Below are 22,211 nucleotides of genomic sequence, written 5' to 3' on the forward strand. Positions count from 1 at the left end.
AGCATACCATAAAGAAAAATGAACCCCAACAAAAGCTGATCGACTGTTATTGAACTCTAAAGAGGGGTTTATTAGAGGGGAAATGGCAATTAAAATTCCATTTAATTGATTTTAATTATTTATTTACTGTATCGATTTATTACTAATTGTAATGGATTGGAGTATTTGAATATGAATTAGCTGAATATTTAAGAAAAATATTATGACTGCGAGAATAGAAAAAACATTTTTTGAATATCTGCTTTCTTATAGAATGCAGATGAATTCATTTTTACATTTTCATCATTTTCATTGTATTTCCCGTAATTCAGGTATAACTTATCTTCTTGGAATCTTATGGGATTTGGATAATGATACATTAAAATGTAATCTTAACTATTCAATGGATAATGAGATAAGTAAACGTAATATTTTGGCTATGGTACATAAAATTTTTGATCCACAGAGTTTTTTGAGTCCAACTACCTTGTTACCTAAGTTACTATTACAGGAGGCTTGGACTATGAAATTAAAATGGGATGATCCCTTGCCAGAAAACATTCAGAAAACTTTTCATAAGTGGCAGGATGAAATTAAATATCTTGAGAAAATTAGTATTCCACAATATGTAGAGATAAATGAGAATTCAGAGCTGCATCTATTCGTTGATGCATGTAAGAGCTCCTATGGTGCATGTGTTTACATTAGAACTGTAACGCCCGTGGGAGTCAAAATTCGATTGATCAGAGCCAAATCCACGGTAGCGCCGTTAAAATCTCTGACAATACCTCGGTTAGAATTGATGGCCTGTTGCATTGGCGCGAGACTGGTTCACTCAGTATACGCCGCCTTTGATTTGCCTGATTTGAAAATTATTGCATGGAGTGATTCTATGGTAGCACTCTGGTGGATTAAGAACCGTGGTGATTGGTCAGTTTTCGTTGCGAATAGGGTAAAAGAGAGAAACAGTCTGATTCCTTCTCAGTGTTGGCGCCATGTTCCAGGGGAATTAAACCCGGCAGATATGCTTTCATGAGGCAGTTTCCCTCGTTCATTTTCAGATTCTCTTTGGTGGGAGGGTCCATCCTGGCTCCTGGAACCTAATAACAACTGGCCACCAGACCGTTTGGCTTACGAGATCTCTGAGGTAGAACGAGAAAAAAGGAAGGTTAGATTGTGTAACCTCAATTCAGTTGAAGGGGAAATACCTTGGTATGCAATTAGGTTCTCGAATTTTCAATCCATCATTCGATTAGTTGCATGGATATTGCGGTTTGTGAAAAACGCAACAAGTAAACGTGCATTTCGAGAGACTGGAGAGTTAACCGTTCATGAGATGGAATATGCAGAAAAAACTCTTGTAAAAATTGTACAAAATAAGTATTTTCCCTCTGCCGACTCTATTCCCAATATGAGTGTCATCTCAGACAAAGAGGGTATAAAAAGGGTGAAAACGCGCATTACAGAGCGATCAGACGACCCTGAATTTATTTGTCCAATTTTTTTACCAGACCGGTGTATATTCACCCAGCGTCTGATAGAATATTATCATTTACAAAATTGTCACGCTGGAACCCAAATATTACTTGGAATATTAAGGGAGCGATTTTGGATAGTGAGGGGCAGAAGAGCGGTCAGGAAAGTCGTAAAAAATTGTATAAGATGCAATCGATACAAGGCTAAGGCTCCCGGTTGCGAGCCTGTGTCGCTACCAGGCGATCGTGTCAATAACGCAACGGTGTTCGAGGTGGTAGGAGTTGATTTGGCAGGACCCTTATATGTGAAGGGAGGTGGAAAAGTTTGGATTGTTTTATTCACAAGTGCAATATATAGGGTCGTTCATTTGGAATTGACTTCCTCATTGTCTACCGACGCATTCTTGTTGTCATTGAGACGATTCGTAGCCAGAAGGGGGAGGCCGAGAATAATTTATTCCGACAACGGAACTAATTTCAGAGGAGCGCAAAGAGAACTTAGTAACATTGATTGGGAAAAAGATTTGAGGCAAACAGCTATACAACGTATAATATGGAAGTTTAATCCTCCCACAGCCGCTTGGTGGGAGAGGTTAGTTCGTGTAGTAAAGGAACTGTTGAGAAGGACACTCGGTAACGCGGTTCTTACAACCGAGGAGTTGTACACAGTATTGTGCGACTGCGAGTCAATAATTAACTGTAGACCTCTTACCTATGTGTCGGAAAATCCGGATGATTTAATCCCACTTTCCCCAGCCATATTTCTCATCGAGAATCGTAGCTTAGGTGTTCCTGATGTTGATTTCTGAGATTCGAAAGGTCTTCGAAAAAGGGCTAGACATCGTCTAGCCAAATAGTCCAAAATAAGAAGAATCCATCGTCAGAGCTACGGTTGGGTGAAATTGTCCTAATAGGAGATGACATCAAAAAACGGATGTATTGGCTTTTAGCTAAGGTCATTCGACTAATTCCTGGGAAAGATGGCAAGGTCAGAACTGTAGAACTGAAGACTCAAGCTGGTACGCTGCTTCGTCCCATTCAGCGAGTCTTTCCATTGGAAGTGCAGTTAACGGACACACCCACTGATCCCATAAACGATAACTCTTTTACTAATCCTATTTCTAGTGATGAGCATTCAGATTCTAATGATTCTTCAAATGACTCTAGTAACATCCTGCAAGGTGCTAAAGTGTCAAGATTTGGACGTGTGATCAAGGTGCCTCAGAAATTGGATCTCTTACTGTATGTCTTTGAACCAACCTGAAGTCGACTCAAAGAGGGGGAGAATGTTGGAGACGGCCGCTGCAGACAGACGATTACATAACGGCTCGGCGAATGTCAACAGACGGAGCGCCGCATCTGATTGGACTATTTTTTATTATTCTTATTTTTTCTTTAAATGCGAACTAAGCGGGGAAATTCCCTTTTCACTCAGTTATATGTATGCACTAGTGACTAGTTAAAGTAATGTAACGTTTTCAGCTTGTGTGAGATATCCATATTAAATCTTTATATTAATAATCCCTACTGTGATTATTTAATTTGTAATCTGCACGTTGTAGCCCTGTGAGTTGCAACACCAGGGTCTCAACAGATATCAATCGAAAAGACAGGTGACGATTTTTCTCTAAACACTTGTCCAACTATCCCGATGTGCTCATGCTTTCAAGACATCGAACGGCGGCCACTTTTGAATTCATCATCCTCATCTTCGTTTCCTTTACGATATTTCTGCACGAACGAAAAACCATGGATCGTATAAATACCTGATCTTCGTATGATTTAAGCAGCATTTCGAATGTCTTCATGGTCCATTTTCCTTCTTTTCAACGAACCTTTTTTTTACTACTTTTTGCACAGCTTTCGAATGGCAATATGAATCAAATCAAGCTAGCGTAGAAAATTGTATTCGTAAGCAGATGTTATTTTGGAGAACTTACTGAAAAAAAAAAAAAAAAAAAAAAAAAAAACCTGTCCTAAAATAATGTAGATGCACTAGGCATGATGTTAGAAAGGTTTTTTTTTAATTATACTAATGTGCAAGGAGATACTAATCTCCAAGGAATGTGCAAGGAACACTTCTTGGAGAATTTGTAAGCCAAATTTCCAGCACCGGCGCCCGCCTGAGAATTCAGAAATGGCATCTTTGAGAAATTTTTGATTTTCCCTTTTTTTATCCACAATAAATTTCAGACTGGGGGGGGGGGAGATCAAACAATAAATTCACACTTGATAAAATTTGTATGGGATTTTTTTAAGATATCTAATTTTATATGCATATAATTTCTATCTTGCTAGTCATGCAAAATTTCCAAGTTTTTTTCGATAATGTCATAGGTATATGAATTAAATTTTAATATTAGATTTGGTTTTGAAAATGATCATTCGCCAATTGTAACAATACCAAAATAAAAAATATTTTCAACTAAATCACTCAAAAAATGCTAAAATATTAGATAAACAAGCAAAGAATCGAGTTTTTTTACCTCTGCTGTAGGTACCTCTTTAACCACATACAAGATGTGACATACACACACAGGGAGGCGATGAAAAAAAAAAGAGGAAGGAAAACAAAAAAATAATAATTTTTTTTTTTTTCCTATTAAAGAGACTGTTCCAATAAATCAGTGTACTTACAAAACATTAGGTGCTGCCACTGCTGGTAACATTCTAGGAACGAGGCTTCGAGAAGGCCCTTAGGAGATTTTCCGTTTTCGCTTGAACATCTTTAGCTAAAGTAAAATGGGTTGCCTTTATGCCAGATTTATGGCAAATAAAGAAAAGTTATATGGAGCCAAATCTAGTGAATTAGGTGGATGCTCCATCCCAGTAATATTTTTGCTAGTCAGAAACTGCTTGAAGGATAGGGCATCGCAAGCAGGTGTAGTCTCATAGTACAACAACTATCCATCACTCCACAACTCTCACCTTTTGGAGCTGAGTAACAGTGTTACCACTTGGAACCCAGTTAATCATTAGAATTCCTTTGACGTCGAAGAAGACAATCAACATTGCCTTGAATTTTGATTTTCACATGCATGCTTTTTTGGGTCTTGGGGATCGTGGACACTTCCACTGCATTGATTGGCACTTACTTCTAGGATCATATGTAAAAATACGTTTCATCATGTTACAACTGATTCCAACAAATTTGGATCGTTTCTAATGTGTTCTACGCATGTCCACACACAAATCTTTACGACACTGTTTTTGGTCATCGGACAGAACTTTTGGAACATCCTTGATAAAAATCTTCCTCAAATGTAATTCCTCAGTTAAAATGCATTGAACAGTTTCCATATTCAAGTTAATCAACTCTGCCACTTCACGAACACTTTGGCCACCCCTGATCACCTCACGAACTTGGGCAATATTTTGTTCTGTAATCGCTGACTTCAGAACGCTCAGAATGTTCATTATCTTCTACACTTCTCTCCGAAAACAATGTATGTCATTTGAGGACACGTGCCCGAGACAAAGTTTCATCTCTAATCTGTCTGCAGTTTTTGTAACAATTTGTCCTTGTAATTGTCTAATGTCCTGTTCTTGCCAAATTTTGTAGGATATTTCCTTCCCTTTTTACCACTTCCTATCAATGTGTAACAGAAAAATACATCCGGCTAACATCGAAGGATTCGGAGTTCAAATCCCGGCGAAGACACTGCACAATTTTCACATCTCTTTTTCGAAATACTTCATAAATCTACAACTTAAAATTATAAATCTTCATCTATTATCTTCCTTAGTATTATTATCCCCCTCACTTTCAAGCACATTCTGTCATAAGCAATTGTTCTAATAAAATGTTTTTACCTTTCACTGAATTATAAAATTAGTTTATCTTAAAAATGCATAAAAGCACATAAAACAAAAATGCCCTAAGATTTGAATTTCAATGCCATATTCAAAGTTCATTTGCCCCCTCTTTTCGTATTCACTGATGCCAATGATTTTAAGTTACGGAGTGCCTATGGTTCAAAAGTATTCACTGAATTATATACTTGACTGCTATCTTGAGACTTAATATCAGACTTTTTTCCAAGTGCTTAATTAATGTTTCTGATCTCTAGAGCCATCAATTTGAAAAACCTAAGGGTTTTACTGTTCCAAGCACTCCAAAAATACCTCAATGTGTCAGGGAATATGTTTTTTGATAATTTTTAGAACACCTTAAATGCCATATTTATTAAACAGTACTTTTAATTTGCATTTCTTTCCAGGTAATAATCTTAAATTGTTTATAGTCATAATGGAAAATATTAAATGCTGGAACAGTTTTATATGATTTTTACATATGAAAATATGAGGGCACATGCTTTTGTAATTCTTATCAAACAAGAAGTTGAAGATGGGAAGATCAATCTAACACAAGAACAAAACACACAAGATATTTATATAAATCTTATGAGTTGCATTTACATAAAGAAGAATAATTTAATAAATACCCTATAAAATGAACTATTGGACATAAAAAAATACTTTTTTTCTTTATTTGTATTACTGCTTGTATTAAATAAAACACATCAGCTTTCAAGGTTTAAATGCAAATGGCAGAATGCATTATAACTTTACCATGTTCTGTTTTGTTCACATCACGAGCACAGCCAAAAAACCTAGAATAATATTTGATAACTTTTAAAATAAACAAAAATTATACCTTCTTACAAATTTCGTTACTACATATTTGTAAAATTTTACTTTGGCTTTCCCCTACAATGAAGTAATATGTGCAGCATTTTTGCAGGGGCCCTTTTTATAAGAATTTCCATGAAACAAATTAGCAAATAATTTATAATGTATCAAATTTAGCAAATATTTAACAAATTTTATAGAATTTTCATTATTCTTTTGTTACAAGATATTTTATGATACCTGCACTACTGCCACCAAAGAACTTTATCGCTTTGTTCGATATTATATATTAATAAATAAAAGTATAATGGCTAAGTACGTTTTCATTTCTCTGGTTTATTTATTTATTTTACAGTTAATTTCTCTTTCAGATTTTTCGTCTCTCTTAAAGTTAATGGTAAATTTCCATAGTTTACCTTCTGTGAGAATGTAAGGAATTTTATTTTTTACCCTTCCTTAGTGCCTGCTTGGACTTCTGAATAATAGTCTGAAGCTCCAGTTTCAATCCCCGTGAGGACATTACTGATTTTCACATTTTCTGCTTTCAAAATCCTAAGTAATTCTGCAAGACTTTATGTCTCATAGGAGATGTAAAAAGTGTGCAACAAAATGTAAAAATATAATTTTCACTTAAAAAAAAAAAAAAAAAAAAGTATATTCTAAATATTGGCTTTGCATTCCCACCAACCTGTATACAAAGATAATGGAGATAACGTTTTTGGCCCAAAACTCCTCAGCAAGTTTTCAATGAATAAGCCCGAATTAGGATTCCACAATACATTTTTACTCTTTTCAGAATGCTATATGTATGCGTGTGATGAATTTTTATCCACGATAACCTTTACATGGAATTTTCAAAAATTTCCATTTTCCATATTTAACCTAAAAAATTCCATTTTTCGTATTTAGGCTTTCTACATTAGTATAAAGAGTTGATCAGATTTTGGGTAAAACTGAACAACCAGAACTGGTATTTTACACAAAGCCAATAACAGTCGTTAAACTAGAAGTGGTACTCTACTTGAAGCCAATAATAGATTTTTTGAGGTTATATAAAAATATAACCTCAAACTTCTCAATTTTAGTACTATTTATGACTCCTATTTCAACGAGAACAACATGCTAGATTTTGGCTAAAATCGATCAGTGGAGTAGTGAGCATAACTGGTGCCCGGGCAAAATACCTTTCTGGCACCCCCCCCAAAAAAAACATCCAGTGATATGATGAAAATCTTGTTCGGAGATCATTTGGCGTCCCTCTGAGAAAGGCGCTCGGGCCATCATGCACCCCCTCACTATGCCACTGAAGTCAATAAACTGGAAGTGATACTTCACTTGAAGCTCTGAACAGATTTTGATTTTGTTTGTCTCAAATGACTTTTCAAGTAACTATGCTGTCACCACATGTTATTACTATGTATTATTTTTAAATAAATATTATAGCAAATATAAAAACACATGTATGGCAACACCCAGTACTCTATTGAGAATTCCTTATTTACAGTTTCTCCATAACAAATTCTAACTACAAACACGTTGATTTGGTTTCATTGATATGTGTGTTTCAGGTAACTCATTTTTATCTGTGATTGTTGTAACTGATTTTAGACAGATGCACTTCTTACTTTCTTGACAAATTTAAGTATACAAAATTATTTTTAATTAGAAGCACCCACCAGTGGTTGGATGAACACTAGTAGTTGAACAGAAATTCATATTACAGTAGAGATGTTGGCTCTATAGGATTCTTGTGATTATTTTCATGGGAATCAATTTCGCTCTCAAACAATTTCGCTCTATTTTTTTTTTCTGACTTCACATTGAAAACTTTGAAAACTGAACAATTTGTTTTTTATTCCATTTATTAATTTTATATTAAGATTTAATAACTGTGCACTAAGTTTATAAATCTGTATTTTTATGAAATTAAATGTGGATTAAAATAAATTAAATGTGCATGGAATTAAAATACAATATAAATTACCAAATTTTGAGTACGAAGACCATCTATGATTCAGGAGATTTTGACTTTCTGACAGGATGGCTGCCTTACATTTTGCCACCTGGACCTTTGCAGGTTCTAAATTCTGCTGCCTGACACCTCACTAAATTTTAAAAATTTTGCCATCCTTAAATACTGCTGCAGTGCCTTATTTAAATTCTAAAATATCGCTATTCCCAAATTTTGTGGATCATTACTTCTCTAAATTCTAAAAATTTTGCCATCGTGCACGACAACAACAGTTGCACCGGTTCTGCTGTTTTAGATAGGCAGTATTTATTTACACTTTCAGAAACGTTGGTTATTTTCAAATATGGTCATCTACAGCAGGGGTTCCCTACCAGGGGGAACCGGCTTTCCTAACCTGTGGGAATTCTGAGTTTAAGCCATAGTCTCAGTAAACGAGAAGGTAAACAAATCTGTTTCTTTAGAAAGGAATTTGTCTCTTTCTCTGTTACTTCAAATAAACTAGTAATTTAACATATCTACAAACTAATTGTATACATCATAATAACAATTATGTTTTTGAGAGAGCTCATATTTTGAAAACCAGCATTTTAAAATAGTGTTTTTCTAAATCTTCTGTCTAAAATCCATGCAATTATAAAATTAGCTTTATCTAGTATTTTGTACCTTCACAAAACAGATTAATATTACTTTGAATTTAATAATATTTAATATTTAAAATATTAGTTAATAAAAGTATAATGGGCTAATGTATAAATATTAGTAAAATCTCAGAATAATGGTTTTAAAAAACTTTGCATTAATTCATAAAGGAAAGAAAAGAAAAAGATAAAGTCCAGCATTTTTATTTAAAAAAACCTTAATAACAGTTATAACAATAGAAGCACATGAAAATGGACTATATAAAATATTATACATCAAGTTCCAAAAGTTTTAAATCTCTTTGTCAAGTATACTCACACCTGAAAAACAAAATAAATAAATTAAATTAAATTTTCAAAACTTTAAAATTACTACAGAATTTTTACACATTTCTGCACATGGAAATTAAGTACTTTTAAGGACCATTAATGAAAAAAATTAGGGATCCATAACAAATGGAAACTGAATAAATTTAATTAAAGATATTAGCTATGCCTGAACTTCATTTCTGTAATACCATCCTAAGAATAAAACAGATCCACAAGTAGAATGCATTATTATTAAACATAATTTAATAAACATAGTTATAAAACACATTTCAAAATAAAATCAACTTATTTATCAACTTATTTAGCAGCATTAAATATTTTACACTTATAATAGTTGGACATATTGGAAAGGAAGTTACTGACATTTTACTAAAAGTTAGCTTAATGCTGATTTTTTTTCTTTTGTCTCATTTTGTCATATACTTGCTCAGTTTAGAAATTTAGTAAATAGCAGGTAGATTTTATGTCAAATAGCACAGGTTAAAATGAGAAGTACAATTACAATCAGCATGATTCGTAACAGAAGACTGGCTGTTGCCATCACTATTTCTTGCCTAGATAGAGACCTACTGATTAGAACAAACCTGAAAGCCGATGTAGGCACAGTTGGAAAGTTTTGAAAATTAGTTGTGTTCTGCCTGTCTGACACAGCTGGCGTCATAGCTTCGTGTAGAGTTCCTGGGGTTATAACCCAGTTAATATATTTTAAGGTTCCAATAAGTCACTAAAGCACCAGAGGTGATAAGTTGTTTTGTATTATTTTATGTCTCACTAGAATAAGTTTTACATTAATTTGCTGTGTCTTGTGATCATGGTAAGGATTAATGAAAGGCAATAACTCACTTTAACATGCAGAGATAATTTTTAAGGGTGAACAGTTAGTTACAAATAATTAAATTAGTTAGTTAGATACACTTAGTCATTATAGATTTACATGGTCACCATTAAATTTACTTTTTAAAAATATTGGTTAAAAATGCACTGTCAAAATCACAATCTATTAACATGTAACAGTTTAAAATACATGTAATTTATGACATTGATTCTTAAACGATATTAGGATAACTATACATTAAAAGCTACAAAATATTTACATTTTGCATCTTTTTAATTTGAAGCCTTTTCAGACATTCTGGCTAACTTATATCAATTTTCTTCTCTTTAAGCATCTTTTTTAACAATTAGAAATATGTTTCAATATGAAAATCAATATTCCCACTAGTTTTTACATGTCTGATTTCCTAGTCTATCTCTCGACTATAGTATACCTGTGAGGTTTTACATCATCTGATAAAAGTTATATATTTCCAAACCCCTGACAGATGTGAAGTAAACTATCACTGTGTCTGAAAGTAACTACAAAGTCAGATGAAGGTTTAAATAAACCTCTTATTTAGAAAGAACTTAGATCATAAAGGCATGTTCTTATGTGAGCAAAATCAACTAAACTTGTTGTGATCTAATTACACTGGAACAGTCAAATTCAAACTAAAAATGTGAACTAGTAGTCAAAGAGAATACAATTTAATTTTAATCTAATCTGGTTCAGTAATATGTTGTAGCAATTCATCATAACAAATTCAAATGTCAGCAGTAATAATGAAAAGGCAAATTATTATAAATTATCAGAGCTGGTAGGAACTAATACAGCATGCAAGTGGTAGCTAGAAACAAATTAAATTAAATTGCAACCCCAAAACTTTAATTTAAAATCTATCTAAGTGATTTGTATTCTGGTGAGAAAATGGAAATGGGAATTATAAACAACTGCTTAATTTACGTAATAATAACTGCACATATCTTTGAAGAATAATTTTCTTTCTTTTAGTGAATTCAGTTTCTTTCTTAAACACGTTTCCATTTTATTTTAGAATTTTTGGATTTAATTAAAGCTTTATGGTATTAAGTAAGAACTTCACCACAAACTTTCTGTAAAATACACTCTTTTGCAAAAAAATTGAAACGCCAAGAAGGACTTTTGCGATCATGAAGAAATTTAGTATACAAAAACATCTTGATCGAACATGCAAATAATCAAAGTTTCAAGACTAATGAACAGGAACTGCGATCATAACACACATCTCTAGTGCGCAATTTGCAAAGAATAAAACAGAGGCAGAAAATTTATCTTTCTTGTTGCTGCGATTGTAATTCCTTAAAGAAGCAAGTAAAGATGCTATTACAACAATATCAAAGACCTTACAGACAACTAAACCACTTCAAACGAGGTCACATTGTAGGGTTGCATGAAGCTGGGTAGTCATACCAAGCAATAGGCCGCCACCTGCAGCGTACAGACACTGCTGTGCAAAGATGTTGGCAGCAATGGTTGGTACAAGGAAACTGCCGATGAAATGAAGGCTCTGGAAGGCCAACGTACTACAGCTTTGTCTATATGCCCTGTGGTTCCGTCCACCATCTCACGGTGCTTGTCTGATGCGGGGTTATGCTCACAGAGGACTTAAAGACGTTTGCCTTTGACACCACAATATTGGTGGAGTCGTCTGGAGTGGTGTCGCAGCCGATCATCATGGCTGCCATCAGACTGGCATCGTATATTGTTCAGCGATGAATCCCGCTTCTCTCTTGAAGCAGATGACCACCGTGTTCGTGTCTGGAGAGGATGGTGCCAGCGATCCCAATCAGCCTTTGTTTTACAAAAGCATACAGCCATAGCTCCTGATGTGATGGTGTGGGGCGCTATTTCTTATGACAGCGTCATTATTCACAACATAAAAAAGGTAGATGAATTTTGTAAAGAAAATGATTTACGTTCTTGTTCTTATCAAACTATATGATAAATTATTTTTCTTCTTTCAGTTTATGAATTTAGTAGTTTTGAATAAAGATTATTTTTCTTTCATAACAACATTTTTATTTCCATCTTTTTAATGTCAATGGCACATTACAGTCAAAAGTCGTTAATTCGGACACCCATAATCCGGAATGATCTATAATCCGGACCTCAAAGCTAAAAACTTTCTGCGCATGCGCTGCATTGGCACATGCGCACAGGCGTTTTACGCGTGCGCGTAAGACCTTGACTACTGCGCATATGCGTGTGCGCAAGTGCAGAATACGTTTTCGCCTGCGTGTTTAATGTATAACGGACGGTGTAAGCTAAAATTATCTAATTATATATTTCAGTTAATGTTAATGATTGCATTGTTCCTTAAACTTCGAATTGGATCCTGCTTACTATTTTTTGCAGACTGTAAGAGCAATTTTATAAAAGTAAACTTGAACGTTCGATTATGTCAAATAGAATTTCCGATGCTGGAACTTCCAAAGGATCTACAAAACGAAAGTATGTTTCGATGTCCAACAAACAAAAAGTGGAATTGCTGCAAAAAATGGATAAAGACATGAAGAATGTGACAGAGAGGTTAGTGAAAACGAAAAAATTTCGATTGACAAGTTAGTCGGTATTCTCGGCACAGCAATTAACGGGACTTGAACAGCGGAACTTTGTAACTGAACAAGAAATTATGTCTGTTTATAGAATTAAAGAGAAAGTATTATCACATAAAACAAAGCAATTTAAACAACTTACATTGAAAGAAATGTTTAATAAAGTAAACAAATAAATATTAAGCTTTTTTTTTTGTAAATTTTGATACCCTTTAGATCATAATTGCTCAATATTTTATAAATTACGGTTTCATATTTTTAATTTTAGAATTTCTGCATGCCATCTTACCAGATTTAAACTGATGATCTATAATCCGAAAAAATTGATAATCCGGAATCGCCGAAGTCTCGACGAGTCCGGATTAACGACTTTTGACTGTATTAATAAAATTATTCAATTGAAAACTCATTTTCCAACAAAGAATGATTGCTTTAGTTTGTTCAAAATGCAAAAAATGATGTCAACATTAAATTAAAAAAAAATCTAAATCAATTTCTCAAAAAATCACTTCACCATACAGTATAGTCATTCGCAATAGAAAATATAAACTGAAAAAAATTAAAAATGATTTGATAGATTTCATCATGGATAATTTTAAATGCTAATCAGTCCTGTTGAGTTTCAGAAAATGAAATAAATTGTAAATGCTAAATTTTTCTATTAAAAAAGGGGGAAGATACAGCATTTATAAATGGCAGAAGACTTCTATAGTAAGCTTAATTTCTTTGCAGCAGAGAGAATGGGATATATTAATAAATAAAATCAACTTTAGAAGAACTTTATAAAGAAGGGGAAGAAAAAGCATAACATGGTGATATCATAACCTTAAAATTAGAGAACCAATACTTTCCCATTTTTCATATAGTAGCATGCTTTATTAAAAAAATACCTAATTAATGTCTTTTTATTATTTTTTGTTTCAGAAGAAAGCAAAGTATTTGTTTTATGATCCGTAAAAATTTCACAACTTTGTAATTAACACATATTTAGTTGCTGAAATTTTAAATGTCAAACAGAAAAAATTGAGCGATTTTTAGAAATTTGCATGAAAAATGAGAAAGACTTTAAATGTTTTATTTACAAAATACTTTCCTCCTCTTTTTGGTGCAAACAGCTAGTTTCTGAGATCTTAAATTTGTTCATTAAATAAAAGTATATATAAAAAATCATTTTAACATTAAATTTTTAAAAATTTAAATAACATTTTCAAAAAATTGCTCTACCACAGAGCATCGTCATCCAAAAACAGTATGTGTATATAATATGAACTCAATAGCTCATCAGGAATAGTTTAAAAATAAATGACAATTTTTTTAATAGAGTGACAAACACCATAAGTGATTAATTTAGTTTAGAAGTCAAACAACAAAATTCAATGTTATATTTGCAAATTTTCATAGGATTAGTTTCAATAGTTTCACCAAAGCATCTTCTTCAGCTGCCAAAGTGCGAATGACACATTTACATTTTGGCAAGTGACATCTGCACTTTGGCAGCTTAGGCTGATGCTTCGGTAAAACCATCGAAACTAATCCTGTGAAAATTTGCAAATATAATGCTGATTTTTGTTGTTTAACTTCTAAATTAATATTTGTTCAGCGTGTTATTTTAACTTAACCATAAGTGATCTAACAAAATGTTTTATAAAATGTTCATGTTAATTTTCTTTAGGTGATATCCTGAATGTTGATTCATCATTTTTCAAAGTATTAAAGTACATCTGATTGCAGTGCAAATTCAGTTTTTTCTCCTTGGAAGAAATTCTACAATAGAGTGGTTCTCAAACTAAGGGTCATATACCCATTAAGTTTGCTACATGCTGATTTTTGTAAAACGTTTTCAAAATGCATCCGTTAATAACAAATATTTAATTAAATATATATATAAAAAATAAAAATATGCACATAAATATACTTGTAAATGCTTTTACTAATAAAAGTTTTTAAAACATTAAAAAATATGCATATGACTTTGACACTATAAATCACACTCATATATTTTTTATTTTAATGTTAATAGATGTTGCCACATTTCCCGTTCTACATTTACTTTATTCTCTAGACTCAGCCAAACTTAGTAAGTAGAATGGAAGGCAGTGTGTCATTAGGAAATTTATTAAAATTATTTATGATTATGAATAAATGGTTGGACATAAAAAGCAATTCATTGTGAATTTTTAATTCCATTATAAGGCAAGAAAAGTGAAATATTTTACATGTTTTTATCATCCTGAGTACATGCTCCATAAATCTTAAATTGCTCTTTAAAGTATTCTCGCTCCTGAAAAATAAAAAAGATAAATTAATTTTTGACAACTTTTAAATTACCATTTCATATTTCAAAAGTTTTACCAATTGTACTATGCAACTTATACCTTTTCTATCCTGAGACACGTTTATTCTCCATACAAGTGTTGCCAAAAATTAGATATGCCTCAGAATATCAGATACTTTGAAACTGATATTTGAAATAATTTTTCTAAAATAGTAATTTAAAAGACATAATGCCGCTAAAACATAGAACCTGATTATTAAAATAATAACTGCTATTTTCATTTCTTTTATTTTCTTAGAATCAAAGTGTATTTTCCTGGTAGTAGTAGTGAAATTAAGAAACAGGTCTCAGGAAAGAAAAAAAATATGATACAGCAAATTTGTACCTTCCTTTTTATGAGATAATATAAGAAATGAAAAACTAAAATGCATGAAAGAAATACTAAATGAGATATATTCCCATACAAAACTTTTTGAATTTTATTAAAGTGTTGCATACCAATAAAAAGAGGTGCCAGAAAAATGAAGCATGATAATGATATGAAATAAGTTACAAACGGGAGGGGGGGGGGACTTGATATATAACAAAAAAACATATTCATAGCTGTAACCAAAATATAGTTAACACACACATTTGATATGCTAAATAGCAGCTATTAGCGTTATTTATCACTTACCTATTGTACTTACTATATATATTATCTCCACCTTTTATTTTTATTTTTTTAATTTTTAAGTTTAAAAGTTTTTCTATGGATTCACTCTTTTCAGATCATTCTACTATAATTAATCTTAGGAGATAATATAATCAATATTAGTTAGTAAATAAATTATTATTAACTTACTTTGCAGCAATTGTGCAAGTAGTAGAATAACTTAATTTCTCACTAAATGAATTTAAGATCATACAACATATATATATGAAATGTAATTTCTCATACATTATTTGTTTTGTGCAGCCGGGGCAACAGGAATGAGACAAATTTTGGAATATAAAGTGGTAGGTTTATTTTAGCATCCATCTCACAAGCGTTCTCCTCGTACCTCGAGCAGAAGCCCAATTTATACATATGTGTACGTCACGAAGTTCCTCCAATCAGCGATATTAATTGAAATCACGAGGTGACGCTATCTTCTCATCAGGAGTGTTCTTAAGTACTTTATGTAATATGACAGATTTATGAGTTTGGCGATTTGGCGGGCGCCAACAGGTTAATATATTTTATACTAAAGAAAGGATTTCGCCAAAATTTAGGAACAGGGATGCAATTTAGGTAGAGAATCGCCATCACATTATTAAGCAATATTATTAGAATTTAATTTAATCAATTAATTTAAAAATATCATTACATATATATATCTCATAAAATTTATTTCATTAGGTAAATTATACAGCATGTGATATATATATGAACTATTTTACTATATATTAATGGTTAAATACATTATTTTCATATTCCAAGAATTAAAATGCACAAAAGCAGCAATGCTGTGAATAAATGTTCAGACATAAATGCTATAAAAATGCATAGCTTAAGAGAACATTTTTATTATTGAAAGTATACATAATAATTATGTGTGACATGTCTTCTGTTAAGACAGAAGAGAAACATGCCTCAAATAAATCATAAAAGTGAAGCAACAACCTGTGTTAGGCATAGATTTTTAGCATAGAAACTCAATTTAAAGGGCGAACAACGTCCCTCTTCACCAGGAGCAAAAAAATCTACAACTGAAAAACCAAGTTACAAATATATTTTGGGTATGAATTGGCAGCCCAATGCAGGACTCAGATGATTTTCTTGGTTGAGAACACCCCGTGTTTAAGACTCCAAGACATAACTCATTTCCTTTTCTGGGTTTTTAGAATTAGTACTTTTACCGATGATGTCTTCACCCAAAGAAAACAGGTAAGTCCTTCAAGCTTTGTAAAATGTTATTTTGTTTTTGAAGTAATTTCAGATTAATGCTTTCATTTGACGATATTTTCTGCAAATATTAGGTAACTGCCAAAAGTAATTAAGAAATAAACAAATATTCTGAATAAAATTTCTGAACATTTAATTTTTTTTTCTTCTAACAAACAATGAACTTTTCAACAGACATCAAAAACAGTGTTTATGAAACTAGCTAGGAGAGAAGATCTACAAGTGTTAGCCACAGATAATCTGAATCATGGCTCAGATAATCTAAAAATGATTCAACTCAAAGAGTTAATCATAAACTCAGGACCATGAAATGTATGAAGGAGAATTTGTGAAGAATGTATTGAAGATTAACAAATCAAAGAGGTGTGTCTTTTCGAGTTGGAAAAATTAAAACTTCAACTGGAGTTACAGAAAAATTTCTAAAAAACAGGCGACAGGTAAAGAAATACATCAACCCAAAATAGACAGAGTTGTCCCTAATTTTAACTCTAAAGAAGATGAAATTGGATTGTATTTGAAAATTTTTGAACACCAATTAAAATTTTTAATTTCAGAATCAAAATACATTTTTTTTATCTTATCAGTCTTCTATTATAATACCAACACAGATGCCTTAAATGTAATGCTAGTTTTAAAATAGAAGAATAAAATAAATAAAATTTTAAAATAGAAAAGAAGCTAACAATGCTTAGAAATGGTGCTTTGGTTACAGAAGTCAGAACTGTTGCATAGTTGAAAAGTTCTGTGAGGAGACGGACAATATTCATATAACACGATCATCGATTATAACAGAAAACAAACTCATCCACCACATAAATTCATTAAAAATAAATTTATTTAAATCTAAAGAAAGTACTTTTCATTTTGATTTTTTAGAATTTGTGGAAAATAATAAAAGAATAAATTTATTAAAAGAAATTTGCAATTTTTTGGAGGGGGGAACAAAATATTTTTTGAAATTATTGTTTGAAAAAGTAATTATCTAAAAAAAATTAAATTGATGTTTTTAAACACAGTTATTCATTTGATTTAGATGTTTTTCACGGCTTATAAGCAGTCAAATATCAGGTACATAGCAAAAAATTTTTGTTTTCAAAGTAGGTTTCAAAGCAGAAAAGATTCAGAAACATGGCTTTAGGAGCATGTTTACATCTTTTATGTTGCTCTTCTTTTACTTCTAAATCATAATACAATTTTGCTCTATCCATGGGTTATTATTATATGGTTTTTGAGGCTAGATGGTATTAAAAAAATTACATTATTAGAAGACCATTATAAAAGGCCAGACATTGGAAATTGTAGCAGACATCAAATGTAATACAAACATGGGTTAACTATATTTAATATATTAGAAAGAATTCCTTTTAGAACCTTTCAGAAAAACTGCATATATTTACATATGGAAAGCATCCAAAAATGTGCTGAACCAAAACAAGTTTCAGAAAATTTCAATTAATCCATAAGTTCATCCATTTCATCACCAGTAAATTCAGCCTCAAATGAACGAATTGTAAACTTTACATATATTTTGAATAAATCCATAATAATTAAAATTAATAATTCCTGCTATTTTAAAAATTATTATGTTTCATTTTACTAATTTTATTTCACTACTAGACTTGAAATTACCATACTTTCATTAATAAAAATAAAATAAAAAAGAGCCAATACATACATCAGCACCTTTATACATGAAACTATTTTATCTATAGTGTTGGATAATATAAATCAACTTACCTTCTCTGTTATAGAAGGTTTTACAATTTTAAATGCATGTTCAAAATGAGACATTTTAAGTTCTACAATGTCTTCATGTGAGGATGAGCTTTTATATTCCTCCAATGCTTTAGCACCTGCAGCAATTACAAGAGATTCAAGGTCAGCACCACTAAACAAAAAGAAAGTCAGTTACACATTTATAAGAAAGGAGGGGGGAACCAATGAGTACACAGGTGAATTTATTTTTAATGATATAAGCAGATGGAATCTACATACCTGAAATTTTCACAACGAGGATCTAAACTAAGTGTTTTTAAATCAACTTCATCAGCAATTTTAGGCTTGGTTTTATTCTGTTCAAAAAGAAAAAAAATACACTTAGCTTCCTCAAACAATTTAAAAAAATTAAAATGAGAAAAATAATTAAATGCAAACATACTTTTTTTGAAAAATTTGTAATTTAATCATAAATCAATAATTTTATATAAATACATGTCACTATGAGTTCAAAAATGGCATACAAGATTTTTAATCAAATATAAAACACAAAATACTGTAGCTGAAAAGCTTTGTTTTAATATTCAAAATGTTATTTTTCAGTGTTTAAATAAATTCCCAAATACACTAAACTACAGCATTAAAATTAAAGACTAGAAGTTGCAAACTATTTCTGTCAATAACTTAAAAAACTTTTTATACTAATACAGTCAAAAGTCTTTAATCCGGACTCGTCGGGACTTTGGTGATTCCGGATTATAGATCATCAATTTAAATCTGGTAAGATGGCATGCAGAAATTATAAAATTAAAAATATGAAACTGTAATTTATGAAATAAAGAGCAATTATGATCAAGAGGGTATCAAAATTTACAACAAAAAAGCTTAATATTTATTTGTTTACTTTATTAAACATTTCTTTCAATGTGCGCATGCATAAAGCATACATTACGCATAGTCAAAATTAGAAAATTGCAACTAGAAAACTATTTGATGTGTATTCGTGATATGAAATGAAGAGGAATTTGATTTAAATCATATCAAAGACGGAGTACATCGAGATTAAATACTATATTTAGTAAGGAATTATAAGCCGAATAAAATAACAACATCTGCCCTGAAGATGAAGATAGTGCTGACAGATCAACTTTCCAGTTCATTGCGTGCTGCGACATCGCCCCCCCCTCCCGCTGATCAGCGTGAAATTGATAACCAGATTTCGGAATGGTTAGAGAAACAAAGGATATGCCTTTATCCATTTTTTGTTTGATGGACATCGAAACTTTGTAGATCCTTTGGCAGCTCCAGAATCGGAAATTCTTTTTGATATAATCGAAAGTTCAAGCTTAGTTTTATAAAACAGTGTGCAAAAAATAATAAGCCGGATCCAATTAAAAGAGTAAGTAACAATGCAATCTGCAACATTAACTGAAATAGATAATTTTAGCTTAGCTTATACCGTCCATTATACATTAAGCGTGCAAGTGTAAACACATTACGCGCATGCGTAAAGGTATTATGCATATGCGTAAACGCATGCGCAGAAAGTTTGTAGCTTTGAGGTTTGTAGCTATTATATTTCATTGACACTTGTCTAAGAATATAAAAAAAGCTGAAAAGTCAACTGAATATTTTAAAGTGAAATGAGAATATTTTCAAGGTATACTTAATGCTGAAGTACAGATATGACACAAATCATATCATAAAAAGCATGAAATTTTAGGGACTTCTTTGCACCTTTTTACAACAAACTGCAATGGAAATTATGCGTTTTAAATACTTATAAACTAGAATTCACATACATATATACTTCCCCCCCTCTAATTTTTACATTTTGTCAGGTTGTTGTTCGCGAAACATCAGATGTAATATGGACAGAACATAAAAATGAGTCCAAAATGGATACCTTTTCTTTGCATGTTTAAGCTTAATGACGATACAACAAAGGCAGTCTTGAACATCAAAAGAGCATTTGGAGATGAAATACAACAGGCACAAACCACACAGCAATAGTTAGAAGAAAATTTGGATTCTTGAAAGAGGGTACAATAGACACTCGGCAACAACTCATGACAATGAAAAACTGTGAATGCTTGTGCAGTTGCATCTTAGACAAACTGCAAAAATCATGACAGAGAAATGAAGACCACACTATTTGAAAGTTTCACATCTCTCGTAACAATGTAGAGAAATTCCATAAGCATACTAACTGACATGCTGCCTCGAAGTTTGCATTTTTCTGCTGTCTTAAAAAAGCTATGTTCATTTCTGATTAAAATAGTGACATGTAGTGAGGGGGGAAAAAAAAAAAAAAAAAGGATTTCATATGATAACTGCTGCTGATTTGCTCAAAAATTAGATGCTAATGAGTTCCCAAATCTAACATTAAAACTTAACCTCTATCCAAGGAAGGCTACATCAATTATTTGAGAAGCACAGCTAATATTTCATTTTAAATTTGGAAATGTTGCCCCAACTAAATAATTTTTATCTGAAATTATACATCAAATATCTTAGATTAGTTAAAAGTGCTTCAGTTTTATTCTAGATACTTGACCCTAGTATAAACTTTAAAAAAAAAATTAAGCATTACAAAATTTCTACAAAAACTTACGTAAATTTTAAATAAATGTCAAATAGTAAAAATACATGACAACATTCACAAGACCTCGCACCACTTTTTGGATATATTTGGATCATCCTTTTTTTTTTTTTAAATGAAGAAACTGTTCAAAAATGGGGCAGGTATCAAAAATACCTTCAAGGAAGTTCGAAAGTTTAGAATACTGGACTTTTAAAGTGAGTTTTAACAGAGTTACCGCAGTCTGAATTTTCACTACTGAATCTGACATTTCATGTGCAACAGTCTAAAAGATGCAATTCACTAAAGCAGACAGCAACGTAAAAATGTCTCTAAACCAAAAATTTAAGATTCTTAAAAAAATTTTAAATTCCTTTGCTTTAAGAAACAAAAATTAGTGTGATCAAAATAAATTGCTTAATAAATATAAATCCAAGCATTTATTGCTATACACTTCGACTGAAAAACATAAAAAATGCTAGTAAGATAACTAAAAGTACCTTTGTTAAACTTTTCAAAATGCTAGCCCTGCCTTCAGGTGCAGGTATGTCAACAAATATTTTTATCCCCAGTCGCCCAGGACGTAGAATTGCACTATCAATTTTCTCAATCCTATTGGTGGCGCCAATAACAAATACTTGCTTACGTTCTCCTATACCATCCATCTCTGTTAACAACTGAGTCACAACTGTCTGGGCTGCAGCATTCTAAAATAAAAAATGGGGCTAGATATATATTTAGCCAAAACAATAATGCATATAGCATAATTTATTCCTACCTTATAGAAAAGAATAAATTTTACTTTAATTCAATTATATTATTTTATGGGTGTGTGTCACTGATATCAAATTAAAAATTTACTGTAATTCTGTATTCTATAAATAAATGCTTAACTCAAATTTTACTGATTTTTCCTTACGCACTGTATTTTTAGGAATGTAAAATTTAAAATAATGTGCAAATGTATAAAATCATAAACTGCAAGATCATTCTTTTAATAGTGATTTGAACTAGGAAAAACTATAAATAAATAAATAAATAAAAATAAAATAACCTTTAGATTACAATATAATCTGTCAAAGCAATAATATTTAAAACTGCAATCAAAGCAATAATATTTAAAACTATTAAAAGTGATGTACAAATGATCATGCTGTATTTAAGTACATAAATACTGTCATTAGAAACATCTTTTATTAATTTAAATAATACTACAGATGATTACAAAAATTACTAGTAAATCATATTACCAATTAAATCAATTAAACATACTAT

The 22,211-nt window shown here is 31.5% G+C and overlaps 1 protein-coding gene and 1 long non-coding RNA gene across 2 annotated transcripts in view; one reads left to right on the forward strand and one right to left on the reverse strand.

The window, feature by feature from the left end:
- The window catches only part of LOC146996974 (uncharacterized), a 65,967-nt gene extending 51,571 nt beyond the window's left edge, over window positions 1-14,396 (forward strand). Inside the window, exon 3 of the long non-coding RNA XR_015041846.1 lies at window positions 14,110-14,396. This is a non-coding gene — a long non-coding RNA (uncharacterized LOC146996974). The remainder of the gene's footprint in view (window positions 1-14,109) is intronic.
- LOC118196220 (nuclear valosin-containing protein-like) overlaps window positions 8,885-22,211 on the reverse strand; it is a 93,727-nt gene continuing 80,400 nt past the window's right edge. The window contains exons 15-19 of the mRNA XM_035367643.2: window positions 21,437-21,643; window positions 18,635-18,711; window positions 18,377-18,527; window positions 14,654-14,718; window positions 8,885-9,017 (exon numbers count right to left, since the gene is read on the reverse strand). Of these exons, the coding sequence (XP_035223534.1) occupies window positions 9,002-9,017; window positions 14,654-14,718; window positions 18,377-18,527; window positions 18,635-18,711; window positions 21,437-21,643 (516 nt within the window). The 3' untranslated portion in view covers window positions 8,885-9,001. The remainder of the gene's footprint in view (window positions 9,018-14,653; window positions 14,719-18,376; window positions 18,528-18,634; window positions 18,712-21,436; window positions 21,644-22,211) is intronic.

This window comes from Stegodyphus dumicola, chromosome 6, assembly GCF_044657685.1.
Source record: "Stegodyphus dumicola isolate Sdum_Otavi_A_Nest chromosome 6, ASM4465768v1".
In the NCBI taxonomy this organism is placed as follows: Eukaryota; Metazoa; Arthropoda; class Arachnida; order Araneae; family Eresidae; genus Stegodyphus; species Stegodyphus dumicola.